Consider the following 17,946-nt stretch of genomic DNA (forward strand, 5'->3'; position numbering starts at 1 on the left):
TCTGATATTTCTTGCCATGATGGCGGTCGGCAATGTTTGGCTATGAATCATTCTGTGGGAAGATGAGGTTCATTTTCACCTCACAGAATAGAATTGTTAACGCAAATTGAACACTTAACTCTCACAAATCTCGAATTTGGGCATCCGAACACCTCCACACAGTTCAGAAAATTCCATTGCATTTACCAAAAGTAACTGTTAGGCGGGGCTTCATAGCAGATTTCATCAGCGGACCATTTTTGAGAACATTATTCTAACAAAGACCGCACTTCCATAACATCATCACGTAAATGTATCATGATATGCTAACTAGTTTTACCATTTCACAGCTTAAGCAGAGACAGTTGCTGGATCCGGTAATTAGTATTATGTAGGATGGAGCATCAACGCACATTGGTTCATCGGTACATAGGTTTTGAGCCATCCCTTTACAGAAAAAAGGATGTAAGGGGTTTTTTTATTTTATTTGCACGGCCGCTTAATTCTTGAGAGGTGACTCCATGTGAATTTTTATTGCGAGGTTATTCAAAGTGATCGCGACCTCAATACCTTAAAGAACAACATATCATGGAGTATGCTAAGCAATTTCGGTGACATGTTACGTTCGGCCATTGAGAATGTTGTGTACAGGATGCATTGTGTGATCCATTAGAGGGTGGTCACATTGTAAGAGGTCTATGCTCTGGCCGACGAAGCGATTTCATTTATTCATTTGTTGCACTAAAGTAGAGCTGCCCTGAAATTTCTTCTTTGTTATTAATTTGTTGTTCTCAGCTATGTAGTGTAGAACAGCGGAATATTTTCCTTTATCGGCAACTTTCGGAATTATTTTTTTCGCTTTCACAGAACCTTCCCTCTCACGTCATCATTAGTCCCCCTACCAAATTCCAACTGATAGGTAGGGTTACAGATGGCTCTGAGTAGTTGTTATTGTTTTCTCCATGAATTTCATGGAAGAATGGTTGGCAGGATGATGGACTTGTTGGACTTCTATTTCCCACATGTTGTACTTGTATTCGTATGTTGATGGATGTTGGACTTCTATGTCCACACTAGTTTTGAGGGAGAACACCTTGGGGTGATTCCAGAGTCTCCTACCAGAGTTAAAGAGTCTTACTTCCAGAGTCCTCTACCATAATTCACACGAGAGGACTTTCGGCTCGCCATACATTTAGAGTGGCCCCATGCCGAAAAGATACTACACATTTACAAATATCCATGCCTTCTCCGGGTTTGAAACCCAGGCCTTTCGGTACCGTAATAGACTCTCCTAACCACTATACTGTCTAGGTGGCTGGCTCTGAGTAGTGTCATTTTAAAAATAAACATCCTGAACATCAATTGATTTGTATTCTGGCTAGAGCCAGCAACAATAGAAGCGGAGGTAAATGCAAAAGCAATACAAGAAATGGTTAATAACCACAAATTTCAGGTTCTTGCTGCCCATTAGCTTTTTTATAAAATTTAGATATTTATTTAAAAATTTAAGTTTCTTGTTTTTACTGAGAGAACCCACATCTAAATTTGTTATCATAGATTAATCTCTTAAACCATTACTGTACAATTAAGGTAAAAGATATTTAACTCCGCAAACCTTTTAGATTCCTATATAGTGATATAAGGCATATATCGAGATCATTTGTTCTCGGGGTGAATTTTCATACTATTGACGAAGTAGGGGATAGAGTACCTACATTAGTGCACAAACTGAAAAAACCATGTAGAGATCATATTTCTAAATACAGAGGTGGAAAATTAATTTTTTTATGAGCCTATGCAGTTAAGTTTGTTCAAATATATATTTCTCACTATAAAACGTTCAGCATGAATTTTTATATTTTTTATACGTGTGTAAATATATATACACACATATATATGTATACGTCGATTTATATTTCCATATGTGTATATCTGTGTGCTTATGTATAATTGGAATAGGAAAAGCTAATAAGCTTTCTAAAATTTAAATATAATGGTGCACATTACTTACAGATTTTCGGCTTTGACATTTATGGAGCTTGACGTAATATTCTTAATCTTGTTGCTGTCAAAATCTCTGAAAAAGAATTTACAAATGAATAAGGCAAACGTTTTTGCTTGGAAAAAACAGAAATATAATAAATATGTAAATTTCTGCATTTCTAGCGTAAAATGAAATAATATATAAATGATATGAATGAAAGTAATTTCAAAGGGTTAGAATTGTTACTTAAAATAGCATAACTTTTGATCAGCAATGTCTAGTATAAATAAAGCCGAGAAATCTCAAGACGTAAAATTAATAAAGAACTCGAGAGCTAGTTAAAATTTCTCTTTAATCTTTCTGTAAGGGCGCAGAAGACTTTTCTTTGCAAACTGTTATAAAAAACTTCGAAAATCAGCGTCTTTCCTGACTTCAGGAATCACGGTTAGCATTGATTCTTAATTATTCTCTTAATAAATTGGTAAGAAGGGGGAATAGATAAGACGAAGGCGAAAGTTTTTACTGAAATTACCATAGATAAGAATTTGCTTATTAGATGAAGCATTTTTTTAAGTAATTTTTAGTTGAAAAAAAACGGAGAGTTGTAAGTCTCGTCTCTTGGGTGGATTTTAAGTAATAAAATGAAAAAGTGATGTTCTTGAATATCAAATTAAGGTTAAGATATTCGAAAAACGATTGTTAGGAAAAATGCTTTTAACTGAATTTTTTCTGTCCTGTCTGTGCGCACTTAAAGTATTAATAAAATAATAATGCTTTTATTTTACCAATGAGAAGTACTATTTGCAACTAGAATAAATTAATTTCACAAAATAACTTCAAAATACCTATTATATTATTTTTCAATTAGTTATTTTTCAGTTCTCACTATAACAAATCGTACAACGCAGCACTTTTATGACACGATTGAGGCGTGCAGGCAGGAAACGTACTTTTACGTTTTTTTGCAGTCTGTCAGTAGAGTGCATGTCGCGTAAAAGCACGTATTTAGTATAGTTATCCTGGATAGCGGATATCGAATAAATACGAAGGGCCCTGTATGTCTGCATAGTGTTTGTGTGTATGTATTTATTGCGATTTTACTGAATGTGAGTAAATGTGAATGATCAAACTCATGCGAAATTTAGGTGAAGAAATCTCGCCTGAAGTCCGCCGCGAAATATACCGGCATGCAATGTGAACATGGCATTCCTACTTTTTCTCTGTAGTTTGAGCACTAAAACAATTGCCATTACTGAGTACCTGCGGCAAATTTACTTTGTTATTATCTATACTATTAAAAATCTACGCGTGTCTGTTTATTTGTGGCATTGTCTCCACCGGAACCGCGGAGAGTTGAGTTTCAAAAGAGGCATCCCCGGATTCCAAAAATTTGTGGGAAGCCATGTCGACAATTCTCATCTTCGTACTAATATAATCAGCCGAGATATTAATTAAAAACTCTGCAAACGACAGTTTTCGCCCTTATTCTTCCTAGTGGCAACAGTCTGGCTCGCTGGAGATAAAAAAAACACCTGCTCTATTTTGAAAAGTGCCACTGCTTGCTTTCAGATCGTAGAGTTTGCTAACATAAATTTGTAAGTTTTACAAAATATGAGATAAAAATAACATTCTAAACATTAAATGTATTATTATTATATGAGCTGATGTTTCGACGTTGAAGAAAGCACGCGATTTCATGTGACGTCATTGTATGTCGAAAATTTGTTGTTAATGTCAGAATTTTAAATAAATAGCTACTGTTGGCAACTTTTTTGTTTTAGATTAAGATATCTAGGCACGGTATGTTACTGCCGCGTTAATTGTTTTATTGATATCGAGAAAAAGTTTTTATATTACATTAATCTTAAATCATGACGTCATTCGTTTAGGTATTAACTTGAAGTGTCCGAAGGTTTCGTTTGCTGGTTTGACTATAAACAAATTATTTACAAATTGGTTGTTGCTTGGAAAGAATGAACTGACTTTATTTATGCTGAAATGTTTTTATGCACTTTCTTTTCAGGTCTACATAGAACTCATAAACTGTGCTTCAGTCGAAGCTAGGAACTTTGTATACAGTACATTAAATTAGTATTTAATTTTATTTTCAGTTTATCAGTACGTAGAACTTATAAACATTGCTTTGGCCTTAGCACGCTAGTAATATATTAACATCAACATATCTAAGAAAAATTATCATCAGGACAAAATTAAAAAGACCAGAACATGAGAAAAGAAACAGTTAATTGCTCTCCATTTGCAACGGAAGCTATCGGACTTTTCGACAACAATCACCACGAAAGTTTTCGGAGTTGATCAAGCATGCGAACGAAGTTGTGAGTGAAAAGGGCGGCAGTAGTCCCTAGAATTGGGCTTGTAACATGGCGAACTGAGCCATAGATTGGCAAATGCAGCGTACCATTGCCATACAATAAGGCGTACTCCTGGAAAGTTGATGTACGTCAGAAGACATTGCTTGAGTTATGTGGTACAGAGCAAAGGCATGTTCGAATACTAACAACTAAATTTTTGAATAATTAGAATGCTGTGTTGTTTAGTCAACTAGTTTAGATTTCTCCTGTTGCACAAATGTTAGTAACACAGACGTATCCATTTGGAGACACTGCTGCTGGGTATATAATGAGAGCTTTGTACGACAATTACTTATCCTGCTGGAGCAACAAAAATCCTTCGTAACAATCGCCTGAAAATACGAAAAAAAATTCCGAAAGAAGAATGATAAATTGTCACAGCTTTTGCGAAAGGTGATAAAATGAAACAAAAATTGGCAAAACTTTTCCAGCTACTTGAATCAAATTTTAGAAGAAGGGTACCAAGGAAATTGTTGAAGATTTGCTTAAAAACTATTCTAAAGCTGTAGAGATACATGACTACGCCAGCCTATGGCTGTAAATATTGCAAGTGCATGCTAGTTTATGTGCCCTACTTGGGGATTTGGAAAAAAGACAATTGGAAAAAAACTAAATGTTGCACGTCAGTTGGAGTTATGCTTTCTAAATGAAGATCTTTACTCTGAAAGCTGGAGAAATCTCAAGAGTACTTAGTTCCCTACACCGAGATTAATAAAAATCTCATATCCTACAGCTGAAAGTTAACGACGGAAAATAACAAATTTTTTGCTAAAGTTATAGCACAGAAGTCAAAATTCTGCTGAAGATATTACGCAAAAAGATTAGGATATTTAGTTAAAAAAACTTCCCAGCTGATATTATTTCGTTAAAACTAAAAACGCCTTTATTTAAAGACGGTTAATATTGATGATGAAGAAACACAGCTAACGTTTTTAATCAGTTATTCTTTCAGATTGGAATAGGTTATTGAATATATCCAGCACACTGCGCAAAACGGCTCTTATTCACATTGCATATGGGGGGAAAACGAAAATGCTCATTTAACCAACCATTTCACCAATAATTGAACTCGGGTCGAACTAGCTTTGTTCAGGCGTCTTATCTATTCTTTTTTTCGTGTCAGCTTTTTGATTCGTATAACATGAATCGACATAAAACAGCATTTGTTTAGAAAATTACCTATCGTGCTGTCTTGGAATTATTTGAAATATATCGAACAATTGCAGTCTTTGAGAATGCATGGTATGGGAGAAAAATATGACATTGCTAATTAATAAACGTCCTTTTAAGACTCATTAGCTGAACTGCTGCTCATTAAAGTGTCATTAATTAAAAATATCTGGCAGAAAAGTGGTGTATGATCATGGGACATTCACTGACCACCTTAAGAATTCTTCCAGCTAAACAAAAACTATCAAATACTATTACAACAATTGGATAAGTTTATTGCGGATTTAGTAATAATAGAAATTTCAAGCATTTTTCATGGAGAGCAAACCTAGCAGAAGGCAGAATTTTGCCTGCATCTGAAGACTGGTTAGAAGTTAATTAAAATTATTTAAAGGTAAAAATTAGGCAAGGTAAATGGAGCTTGCTAATGAGCCTTTATCAGTCTAGCTACTCATTTTTCATAGTTCGAACTAAAACGAAAAAAACTGGTAAGAATAATATGAAAACGCATTACATTAATGAGGATTGATAAGTTGTGTAAGGTGACCTTTATAGATAAGAAAATAAGGGAAAATGGCAGAGGAATAATGGAGGATAAAATGAAGCCTTTATTAATGATACATAATTAATTAAGTAAGAAGTTCATTATAGCTCAATATATAAGAAATCCGAAGTAGAAAAATGGGTTAATTTATAAAACTATTTTCATGGAATTTGGACTTACTTGAGGTTTAATAATCTTTTAATGATAATAATGATAATTTTTCATGGGTCTGTAATCCATTGGTTTTTAACTTCATCAAGAATAAAAGTACTAAATAAAATCTTGAACTCCACCAACGCAAAGCATTCCTATAAAATATTTTGTAAGCAAAAAAAAAGAATTTAATATTAATTTGGTAGGGAAAATGTTTTAACTTCGTCCAGGTATCTAAAATATTATCAATTCCTGCCGAATAGCACAGGGAACCTTAAATAACTATAAAAGTAAGAATTATATGATTAATGAACAGCTTACATTACAATACTAGAAATAATGAAATGCTGACACTGATTTTATTTTTAAAAACTGATAAGACAGCCAACACATCTCATTGCCATTTCTGTATATTAGTTCACTACACCTTCATTTTCCGTGTCTATCTGCCTGAGTGATGGAAGTGTGTCAGTATTCAGCCTTTGCTATGCCAACCTGAAATATTTGCGAAGCAGCAATATGCCTCAACGAGTAGAATAGAACACACAATTGTCTCGAATAGTTCTTGGGGTGTGAAAATATTTTGTAAAACTACCATAAACCTTTATGTTCAAAGGGGATTTCATGTTCTTGTTCTTTTACAATGGAATCACATTTATCTACGATCATTGGACAAAGAAACGCTCAGCGCTTTGCGATTGCAAAAGCGGAGTAGTGTGAAGAAATTTATAGCATGAGCAAACGTTTCGTATTAATTTTAGACGTAGTTTGTGTTCTATGTTGAAAAGCATTTTATTCTATCAATGTGCATTACTCTTGACTATGTAGACTGACTGCATTTCTCAACAATTTTATGTCGATTCGGTTGCATTTCATCTTACACTGATTTAGTATCCTTCTTTTTTTTCATCGAAGTGTCTTTATTTTATAATGCTGCACTTCCTTTTCTTTTTGTCTAGACAAACAGAGAATAAAGCATGAATATTACATTTTAATGGAAATTTAAATATGATTTTTTATACTATACAGGTGACATTCATTGAATTTTAATGATAGAATGTATTCCATATATTACTCATACATTCTTACGTTCTTAAAACCCAATCTCCGGTTTACAGATTTATGGTGGAATTGCTTTGTTTTTGGCATATATTCGAGTATGCGAGTAGGTTAATCTACACCTGCACGTACTACACACATGTTTGAGTACATGTGGATTCACACGTTTTATGTGTAGCTTTATTTACCGAATCAGTGTTCCCATTCTTTTTGAATTATTATTTTTTTAGGCTATAGATGAAGCGTATACACCGGCCGTTAAAATATAAGTAACGGCCATATAGATTTTTTTCTCACGAAATTTCGTTTTTCTTATAAAATGTTGCTTATTATTAGTACTTATGAGCAGAAGCGAATCCATGAAACGTAAAAAGAACGAATTAAAAGTTTTTTCTCATCTTCCCAAAGTTGCCTTTCAACTGTAAATTATTTTGCGGAGATACGTGTAATCAGTACGTACCGCTTAAGGTTACATCATCATAATACAATGAAGAATAATACCATGGAGAAGTTGTTTTAAAATCTGAGTTTCATAACTTACAGCATCGCTATGATGGTTGAATTTGTCCGCAGTTGATTCATATTTGGTATAGCTTCCAGACCTGAGTGGGCTATTTTCCTGCAAATAAGAAGATAAATTGAACAATAATAGAATTACACATTTTAAAACAAAGTATCAAAAAGTTAATGGCGTTTGGCATTCTTTAGCAAGCAGCAGATAATGGTGCAACAATTAAGTTCCTTTTATTAATTATTAAGAAAAAATAAGCGAAAAATTCCTTTATTGCATATTACAAAGAAAAATAATTTAGCAAACCACAATCGCTAGAATTATTTGTGATAGAAGATTGAAACTAAATGAATATCTCAGCTGAAATTGTTATGTTTTCAGTTTTTTTCAGATTTCGAATTGATCAGATTAACTCTTTCATGTTATGTTACCCTACGTTAAGAGCCAGTAGTTTATTTTTCTCTCTTTTATCTTCTGGTTCAAAACGAAGCTATTCGTTTTTTTGAATTGGCTCAAGTGGAGAAGCCATCCTCATGAAAAGTGTTTCCACATGAAATATTCCTCTCAAGTTGTCAATATTTCTTCACTGTGTAATAATTATGTTTCAGATAATTTTTTTAGCTTTTTCATTTCTCTTTTTTTTGCTAAGATAAATTATTCCTGCTCATCTTAGCAAAAAAGTAATATTTTTGTACTACACATTTCAGTGTTAATATAAAAAGCATTTGTTCTGAAATACCCGAGATAACAGAAATCTAATAACATTAAACTTATCCACAGTATTTTCATCTGTTCTTAATTACAAAAGCAAGCATTTCAAATCACAATGCCTCAGTGCACTTACTGTAAGGTGACCAGCCGTTCCGCTTTTTAAAAATTTGTCCCGCGACGTTTTAAAAAAGTCCCAATTTTTGTAAAGAATGCTCGACAAAGCTAGGGAACGGCGGGAGAATACGGTTTTCCGCGGCCATGTGGTTAACTTCGCCAGGATATGTGTCTTATATTATTTTTGTTAATTTTATAATGTTAAATTTTAATAATAACAAATAATTGTTGACAACTTATTATCAAGAACTGTTTAAGTTCGCATTGTTGATCAGTTATTAGAATTTGACCACCATTGTTTGGGATTATTGGCATTTTTTGGCATTGGCAACGACGAAATCATTTTGTAACTGTCTCTCAGACGATACACATCGTACTACGTGCTAGTGCTAGTTAAACAAGTGATGTCAACAAATCAGTTATTCATATAGTTTAGGTACGTTTGAATTTAACAGACGGTACTCTTATTATTTATATTTTATAGTGGCGGCAAAAGGTCTAACGTCGGCCTTGAAAGTGAAGGTTACGACTTACATTACGGCAAATTCAGAGGAAAAATAATATATGTTAGTATTGTTATTATTTAGAAAGAGATATAGGATTAAAGTTAAAATAATTTAAAAAATATAGTTACTTTATAACAAATTAATTTAATTTTTAAAATAACAATAAAATATGTTCATGTAATTATGTACCTAGTTACTGTGTTTTTAAGCAACACATATAGATAAAAATTTATAATATAATTTATAAATTTATGATAAATTCCTTCTTTAGATTTTTAACATAATGAGTACGAACAGAGGATGCAAATTCAAAGATAATCTTGTAAGGATCTTAAGTTTTACTAACGTTTATTTTATTTTAAATCTTTACTATCACTTCTTATTTTCTACTTCCGGCCAGAATTAAAAGCTTTAACTTATTTATGCAAATTTGTTGGCGAACGCCAAGTACTTAAGTTGTGGCTTTTTGCCAAGCAAGAGAGGAAGGAGTTAGTAGAAGCAGGCCGCTTGCCTTAGCAGTTTTTACTTGCTTGCTGGTTGCCTTCCAGGCCAGAGGTTTAATCCTCTTGATAATTTTAAACGTATCGTAGTGTTAACAGTTCTCTGTAACCATACGGCTTCCTGTTAATATACGGCCAATCTTCTCGGAGGCTCTTGTTTATTATTCCAAAGTTAAGTTAGAGTTTAGTTAATATTTTTATATTCTTACGTTCAGACCACAAGTGGTTGGTCTCTGTATTCCGAAGTTCGGAAATCATTGTAAAGAGTGAAAAATAAAGGGTTTCGTATACCCTTCCTGTGTATCTTGTCTACTTCCCACATTTATTGAACATAGCTTTAGTAAGCTCCCTGTTCCGAGTCAGGTTCTTGAATGTTCCCAAAGCAAGTAAGGCGGAACATTGAACCTGATAGTGGCGTCCGACGAAGAAGAATAACCATGGCCAAGCTTCAAGAAGAACCTGTGCTGCCTGCAGAAGCGGCTCAGAATCCAGAAATGCCAGCAGCCGCCCTGGAAGGATTTGGTTACATCGTCCAGACCATGCGCGCTTCGATGAAACCAGAAGCAACATTTAATGGAAACTCACCGGTAACCAGTTTTTTGGAAAAACTAGATGACCACTTCATGCTCTATCCCGCGCATGAGTTCCAGAAACTCACCTTAGCTACCAGCGCTTTGAGGGACCAAGCGCTTAATTGGTTCAAATGCATAGGCATAAGTCTCTTGGGTCAAGAGGGAAGTCCCACCTATACTTACGAAAATTTTAAGACTGCCTTAGTAAAAGCGTTCCCTGTCGTAAGGGATCGTGCGAAATTAGAAGCAGAACATTTCAGCATATACCAGAAACCAATTGAAAATCTCTCAAGCTTTATTTTAAGAAAAATTCACGTCTTCAAACTCTTGCATGGAAATCGTCCGCATCCTGAGATAATTCAAGTGATTTTGCCGAGGTTACTTCCCCAAGTACAAGACTTTATTGAATTAAGGAATCCGACTACACTGGAAAAGTTATTTGAGCTAGCAATCCAGTTTGAAAGTAGAAGAACGGCGGACATTGAAAGAAGACGCCAATATCAACAACGAAACCAATTTGGTGAGCCAAGACCACAGCAAAGTCAAGCACACGGCTGCGGAAGCAAAGCGAATCAGTGGCAAGGAAACCCGAGCATCCAAAAACAGCCGGTGAACGTCGATAGTTCAATAGCAATCCAGGAAAAAAGTCTCAAGGCCAGTGGAAAAAGAAGGAAAGCATGGAAAGAAAAAAAAAAGATTTAAACTAAAACGGATTTCTGCTGACGGGAGGGTGCGGAAATCCGAAGGCGAAGAAAACCCCTCTTCCTTCAAGTTAAATACAGTAATGGTGAAAAATTTGACTCTTCCGAAGATTGAAGTGTTGGTGAATAACATCCCAGCCACCGCACTCCTGGATACAGGCGCGCAGTGTTCCTGTGTGGCAGAAGATTTCTTTAGGAAGTATTTTCGTAAATATCGCATATATAATTCGGATAATACGACAGTGTTAGCTGCGCAAGGAGAAAGATGCAAGTGCATAGGTAAATTACCGCTATACGTCCGTATCAAGGATGAACAAGTAAAGGTTATGTTTTTTATAGTAAAGAATCTGCAAGCACATATTATCTTAGGGATAGATTTTCTTTAGAGGCAGAAGCAACGCTGGATTTTAATGAAGCGTCCCTTAAGCTGACGATGAAACCAGTTCGAGAAGAAAAAACGGAACCGCCAATGTTAAACCTTGACAACCTGCCTAAGGAAGAGTAACAAAGAATCCGACAATTGGTAAGTGAATTTGCTTCGTTATTTAGTGATATTCCAGGATTTACTCAAGTTACTAACCATAGTATCGACACCGGAGATTCACTGCCAGTTTGCCACAAAGCATACCGGTATGATAAGAATAAAGAAAAAATTATAGAATGGCACATTAGCGATATGTTACGTAAAAGGATCATAACGCGCATCTCAAGTAGTTATGCTAGCCCGGTGGTTTTATGTAAGAAAAACAATGACTATCCATTAACATCCAAAAAGGTGGCGTTTCGCGATTGACTATCGTAAATTAAACTCCATAACTAAATATTCGGTATATCCGTTGCCTATTATTGAAGAAATTCTAAAGAACATAACGTCTACCAAATACATGACGACTTTAGACTTAACGACTGGTTATTTTCAAATAGAGATTAGACCGGAGGACGTGCCTAAGACTGCTTTTATAACCAAGTCTGGCACTTATGCATTCCTGCGTATGCCGTGTGGCCTTTCAGGGGCACCTGCAACATTTCAGCGATGTATGGACATTGTGCTAAGGCCTGTTCTTGGAAAGTCCACATTTATCTATTTAGATGATATCATTATTACTAGTGATAATCTGGACCAACATGTACAGGATTTAAGACAGGTGTTTTCATTATTAAATAAGGCCGGTCTAAAAGTTAATGTCGAAAAGTGCAAATTTGCAGCCCCTGAATTAAAATATTTAGGTTACAAAATATCTCAGAAAGGAATCGAGACAGACGAATCAAAAATAATCACTGTGCAAAAGTATCCGCCGCCAAATACGGCGAAGAAGCTCTCTTCTTTTCTAGGACTTTGTTCATATTATAGGTCCTTTATAAAAGATTTTGCAGCTATTGCTGAACCATTGTTAAAATTAAAAAGGAAAAAGGCAAGATTCTCGTGGACGGCCGAAGCCAATAGTGCTTTCGAAAAATTAAAACAAGCATTAACGCAAGCCCCTGTGTTGAAATTTCCTGAAAAGGATGAGAATTTAGAAATTTCAGCGGATGCTTCGGATTATGCGGTAGGAGCGGTACTTTCGCAAAATCAGCAGCCCGTGGCATTTTTTAGTCGAACTTTAAATCAAACACAAAGAAATTATTCCGCGACCGAGAGAGAGGCACTTGCAGTTCTGTTAGCAGTGCAAAAGTTCCGAGTCAATTTTGGAAGGGCGCCAATAACAGTGTATTGTGATCATGCGGCGGTAACTAGATTGTACTCAGGGAAAAACTTATCCCCAAGGTTAATAAGATGGGCACTCAAGTTACAAGAGTATAATCTGGTAATCAAGCACACCCCCGGAAAGGAAAATATCGTAGCAGATGCCCTATCCAGAATAAAAATAGATGAAGAAGGTAATACTGTAAAGGTGGCAATGCTCACAGCATGTACAATAAATTCCCGAGAAACTGTAATAACTGAACTGGGTAAAGATCCTGAATTTAGGAACATTTATGAGTATTTAAAGGATCCTGAAAATTTTAGCCACCAAGATATTGTGGCGATAAGAAATAGGGCGGCCCATTACGAACTAATAGATGGTCTATTATTTTATACAAAAACTACAAATTCCAACAACGAATTTCGACCTGTTATCCCAGCTAGTCTTAGATTAAATATCCTGCAGGAATTACACGACAGCCCTTTAGCTTCTCATGCTGGTATTCGAAAAACTATCCAACGCGTACGCGAAGCAGTGTATTTTCCTGAACTTCAAAAGTTAACAAGGGCGTATGTCCAGTCCTGCCCAACATGTCAAGCAGTTAATTATATTAATTTCCGCCCGGCCGGGTTTCTAAATAGTATTTAATCCGATTTTCCAAATGAAATAATTGGCATCGATTTATTGGGCCCTTTCCCAAAAAGTCAGTTAAATAAAAGTTGGTATCTCCTTGTTATGGTTGATCATTTTAGTAAGTGGACCGAAATTGTTCCCTTAAAACGAGCCTCCGCGAAATTAGTTACTGATTCTATTTTAAATAAATATATTTTAAAATATGGGGCGCCCCTAAAAGTTATATCGGATAATGGTCCTCAATTTGTAAGTAATACATTTGAAGACGTGTGCAAAAAACTGGGCATACGTCATTTAAAAATGGTCCCGTATCGGCCGCAATCAAATATAGCGGAACGGGTCAATAGAAATATAGTGAAAATTATCCGTAGTTATGTTAAAAATTTTCATAAAAGCTGGGATAGAGCTGGGTCAATGAATTAGCTTTTACCCTTAGGACCGCAAAACATGATACGACGGGCAAAACTCCTGCTGAGTTATTTTTAGGCAGAAAGATTATAACGCCGTTAGATAAAATCTTTTATGTTCAACAAAGAGCCCCAGAATTTAAAATGGGTGATATAGAAAAATTAATTAAAGAAGCAAAAAAGAACACTGAAGTAGCACGAAGAAAAGAGAAGCTCTATTATGATATGAAACGACGGGGAGTAACTTATAAAGTAGGAGATGAAGTATTAAAAATTAAGCATTCACTTTCTTCAGCACCAGAAGATAAAACCGCCAAATGTTTTCCACGATTTGAAGGACCATATGTCATAGAAAAAATAACTCACGCTGTAGTGGTGTTAAAAGCCAGGAATGGTGAAACATGCTCCGCAAACATTGACCAGATAAAACCATACTATGACCGTAATAAAACGCAAATATTTAAAGATCTTTTGCAGGATCCGGCACGGCAGGCACAGCAGGCAAGGCAGGCACTGCAGGCAGAGGTGGAACAACGACAAGCACAAGGGCAAGCCTTTAGGAGGCAGGAGCAATTGAAAAGAAAGTTTCCCCGTTGGAAAATTGAAGGTAACAAGAAAAAGAAGCCGTTCCACCGACCAGAAAAGAGAGCGCACGACCACCCCCAGAATGAAGAAGGGAGAAGTACGACTAATGCAAAGAGAGCCAGGAGAAATAACGGCAACTATAACTCGGCTCCCAAACGGAAGATCTACTCATCGGACAGGACTCTACGTGCAAATGTCGTCGAAATGCGCAAGGAACACCAGCGGCGGAGGAAAAGATACAAGGAAAATTTGAACGGCCAGCAACGAGATCCAAGCAGGAACGAGAGAGAAGTGTCCCGGTTCCGCCAAGACCAGCAGCCATCAAACGGCCAAGACCACAGGCAGAGGCGAAAAAGAAGGTATTCAAGGGTGACCGAACTGGAGGGAAAAGAAAGCTCCTAGAGGAAGGAACTGAAGGGCGAGCCCGCACAAGAAGGAAGATAAATCAAACACGAATCTTCGCTACCTTCCAGGACTGGGCAGAGAAAAGAATGTCCGAATATCACAAAGATAAGTAAAACTTACTTTGCAAACTTAAGTTAATCTTTCATTCTTACTGCAAGTGGCAGATTTCAAGACGTTTTACCTCATGTGAGGTCTACCTTTATCGCCAAAAAGGCGAGAAATGAGTTGTTACCTATTTTGGTATTATGTTTTTCAATTACTCGCAAGTAAAACTAAAATTAATGTATAATAGGAATGTGTAAATACTTGAATATTGTGAAAGTTATTGTATAAAATTTTATTTAAAAGATTCTGGCAAGAAAGAAGTTTTAGTCTGAAAGACTTTTGAAATGTAGTATTTCAATGTAGAAGAAATGGCACTTGCTTGGAAAAGAATAGAAGTTAACAATGTACTACTAATGTATGTTTTAAAATGCGTAAAATTAACGGCAGGTTAATATGTCCTTATATACAATGTGAACTGTTATTTTAAACGTTAAGAAATACTGTGATATGTTAAAAGTGAAAGTAATGCCAAAAATTTTAACTTATTCGTGTGACTGGAGAAAGAGCAAATTATTGTGAATATGTGTTAAAGGTTGAATGAATATAGTTAGGCTCTCTGACGCTACACTTCAGAGTTAGCCACATCCTACAAAGGTCGCTAATGGACTAATTTGACAAAAAGATTGTATATATATTTCAGTAGACTATATACCACGAAACTCTCCTCTCTCAAAGTAACTTTTGAAGCACTGCAGCTCTAAATGTGTAGCAGGTAAAGACTAACGGTATAGAGTTGGCATCTTTCGTTCATTACGTGAATCTTCAGTTGCATTATAATACTATTCATCGTCAAGTTCAACCATTATTCCAAGAGTTTAAAACATTGAACTATGGCAGATTCTTTCTAGGCTCGATCCCAATGATGAATTACATTGCATTCTCATGCTACCATTAGAGCAATAATGGAGTTAAGATGTATATTATATTTTTCCACGTGCTATCAAATGCCGACGATTTCAATTGCTGAACAGTGGTAGTTTGTTCCGAGTTCAAATCTTAGAGAATGGGCTAATTGCATGGCAGTTTACGTGATTTATCGAATATTCAGGTTGAATACGAATCAGTTTCCTTAAAAAGGTAATTCACGGAGCATCTTCATTTAAAGCAGAGAACTCTCGAATGCTTTGCCATAGCCTAAATAAACCTAATATTTGGTAAACTGACTGTTGAAAGATATGAAAGGATGAGAGGGTTTTCTTTTGCATCCTGGATTTCAAAAAGTTCCGATTTACTACCCAGAAGCTCACTTTGTAACGGAATCTAACTACTTAAATGCTGCATGCGGACACTGAAGTGACTTATCGCCCTGTCTTAGGTTTGTAGTGAAAAAACATCGATCTCAGAATAATGCTCGAAACGAATCTTCATTAGTGCATCAGTCTGGCTATTTACACAATTCGTGTAGGATTACTGTGGTATGTAACAAAGCACAAGTCAAGGTACAACTTCAAGAATTTCGATATGGATTCACAAAGCAAAATTAGTGTTTTTAATTTAGGCTCAGGCCATTGACTCAAGTGAGCAAATACGGCTATGAAATGCTAAATCGATTTAAGTAAATCTAGACGGTGGGCGAAAATAGTAAAACGACGGTCAGCAATAGCTCTCCCTAAATTTAACTACTTCTCGTCTTATATCCATTAACTAATTGACATCCTGGTGGGAGTTGACAAAAGCATAAGTGACAGTAAAAGTTAAAAAAAAATAAGAGGATGGGTTAATAAATATAAAATCCTTCAACCTTGCAAAATCAATAAAAAAGCCAAAGTTTCGTCCATTAAATCAGGATGCTCTCGATGAAATTTCGAAAGTAAACTTATCTCGAGACAAACTTATTGATTCAGGAAAGCAGTATTTAGAATTGAAAATAGTTAAGATTTACTTTAGCAGCAAACATGTTATTTGGAATTAAAATGGATTTATTTGTGAATAAATCCATTTCCAAGGATGCAAATCTGATAAATGTTTAAAACGAATTTCGTCAAATATTTAAATAGATAAATTTCTTTTACTTTTTTTTTCGTTTTGGTTATAGGCAAAAGTTATCCTGAACTACCGTTAAACATAGGTTTGTAATAAAGATATTAACGATTTTTTAAAAGCTTTTAACGATATTTTATTATTTTCCGTGTACTTTTTTAAGAAAATATTAATATAACAAGTTCGTTCTTAATTCATTTAACATTTGGACAGCGTTAACATTGGACAAAATTCGAAAACGTTTTCTGTTTATCTTACTGAAGGGTAAAAACATTTCATTAATTGGAAATTTTGTTCTATGGTTGCAAGGACTGGCCTCGTTATTGAGTTAGAATTTAGAATTGCTCAACAAGGTCATTTAGACCTAGTTTTCGAACTATTAAATTCTGGCAGTAAATATGTAAGGATTTTAAGTTTTACTAAATTTATTTTATTTTAAACTATGCTATCCTCTCTTATTTTCCATTTCCAGCCAGAACAAGCGCGAAAGAATTGTTTATGATAATGAATTGTTTATGCTTATGCACACTGTATAAGTATTTAAGATATTGCTTTTAGCCAAAACAGAGAGAGAGAGAAAGAGACTTTTCGCTGCCTTAACCACGAGCGTGCTTTTGAGTCAGTTCATGTCTGCCTTTAAGACCAGAACTTAGTTCTCGCTGATATTTGAAGACGTATTGTAGTCTTTTGCATTTCGCTCACTACATACGTAGTGTTAAAAGGCCAATCTACGCGTTACCAGTCTCTGTAAGGTATCTAAGTTTAGTTCTTACTTAGTTAAGTTAGTTTTACGTCTTATTTTCTACGTTTTAGACCGTAAGTGTTACTCTCTGTATTCCGAAGTGTGGGAACGGCTATACGCTGTGAGAAATAAAGGGTAAATTTAACCCTTCGTATTTATACTGTATCTTCTACACACGCACGAACATCAGTTTTGAGTAAACTCCCTGTTTCTACTCAGGACTCTAGTTATGTTTCCAAAGGCAATTAAGAAGGAACGGCAATCCTGACATGGTAGCAAAATAATAACTTTATTTTTAGAGACAATGTATATTTACAAACTTGAGAATTTTTCTTGTTAATTCGCTGCCATATTTTAGAAAAATTTGCAAAGAATATAGGCTACTATCGAAATTGATGAAGGTTTATTCAAGAAAGTCTACAGAAGCCTAATTACCTAATTTTAAACCTTGAATATATGTTTTACGTAGCCATCCCTTTTTAAGAACTATTATATATCATAAAATTCTGTAGGTTTTCCGGCATTGTA

The 17,946-nt window shown here is 35.2% G+C and overlaps 1 protein-coding gene across 1 annotated transcript in view; it reads right to left on the reverse strand.

The window, feature by feature from the left end:
• Window positions 1-17,946, reverse strand: part of LOC118186681 (lutropin-choriogonadotropic hormone receptor-like) — a 249,337-nt gene that overhangs the window by 185,883 nt on the left and 45,508 nt on the right. Inside the window, exons 5-6 of the mRNA XM_035356806.2 lie at window positions 7,803-7,880; window positions 1,991-2,056 (exon numbers count right to left, since the gene is read on the reverse strand). Coding sequence (XP_035212697.2) covers window positions 1,991-2,056; window positions 7,803-7,880 — 144 coding nt within the window. The remainder of the gene's footprint in view (window positions 1-1,990; window positions 2,057-7,802; window positions 7,881-17,946) is intronic.

This window comes from Stegodyphus dumicola, chromosome 7 (assembly GCF_044657685.1).
Source record: "Stegodyphus dumicola isolate Sdum_Otavi_A_Nest chromosome 7, ASM4465768v1".
Classification (NCBI taxonomy): Eukaryota; Metazoa; Arthropoda; class Arachnida; order Araneae; family Eresidae; genus Stegodyphus; species Stegodyphus dumicola.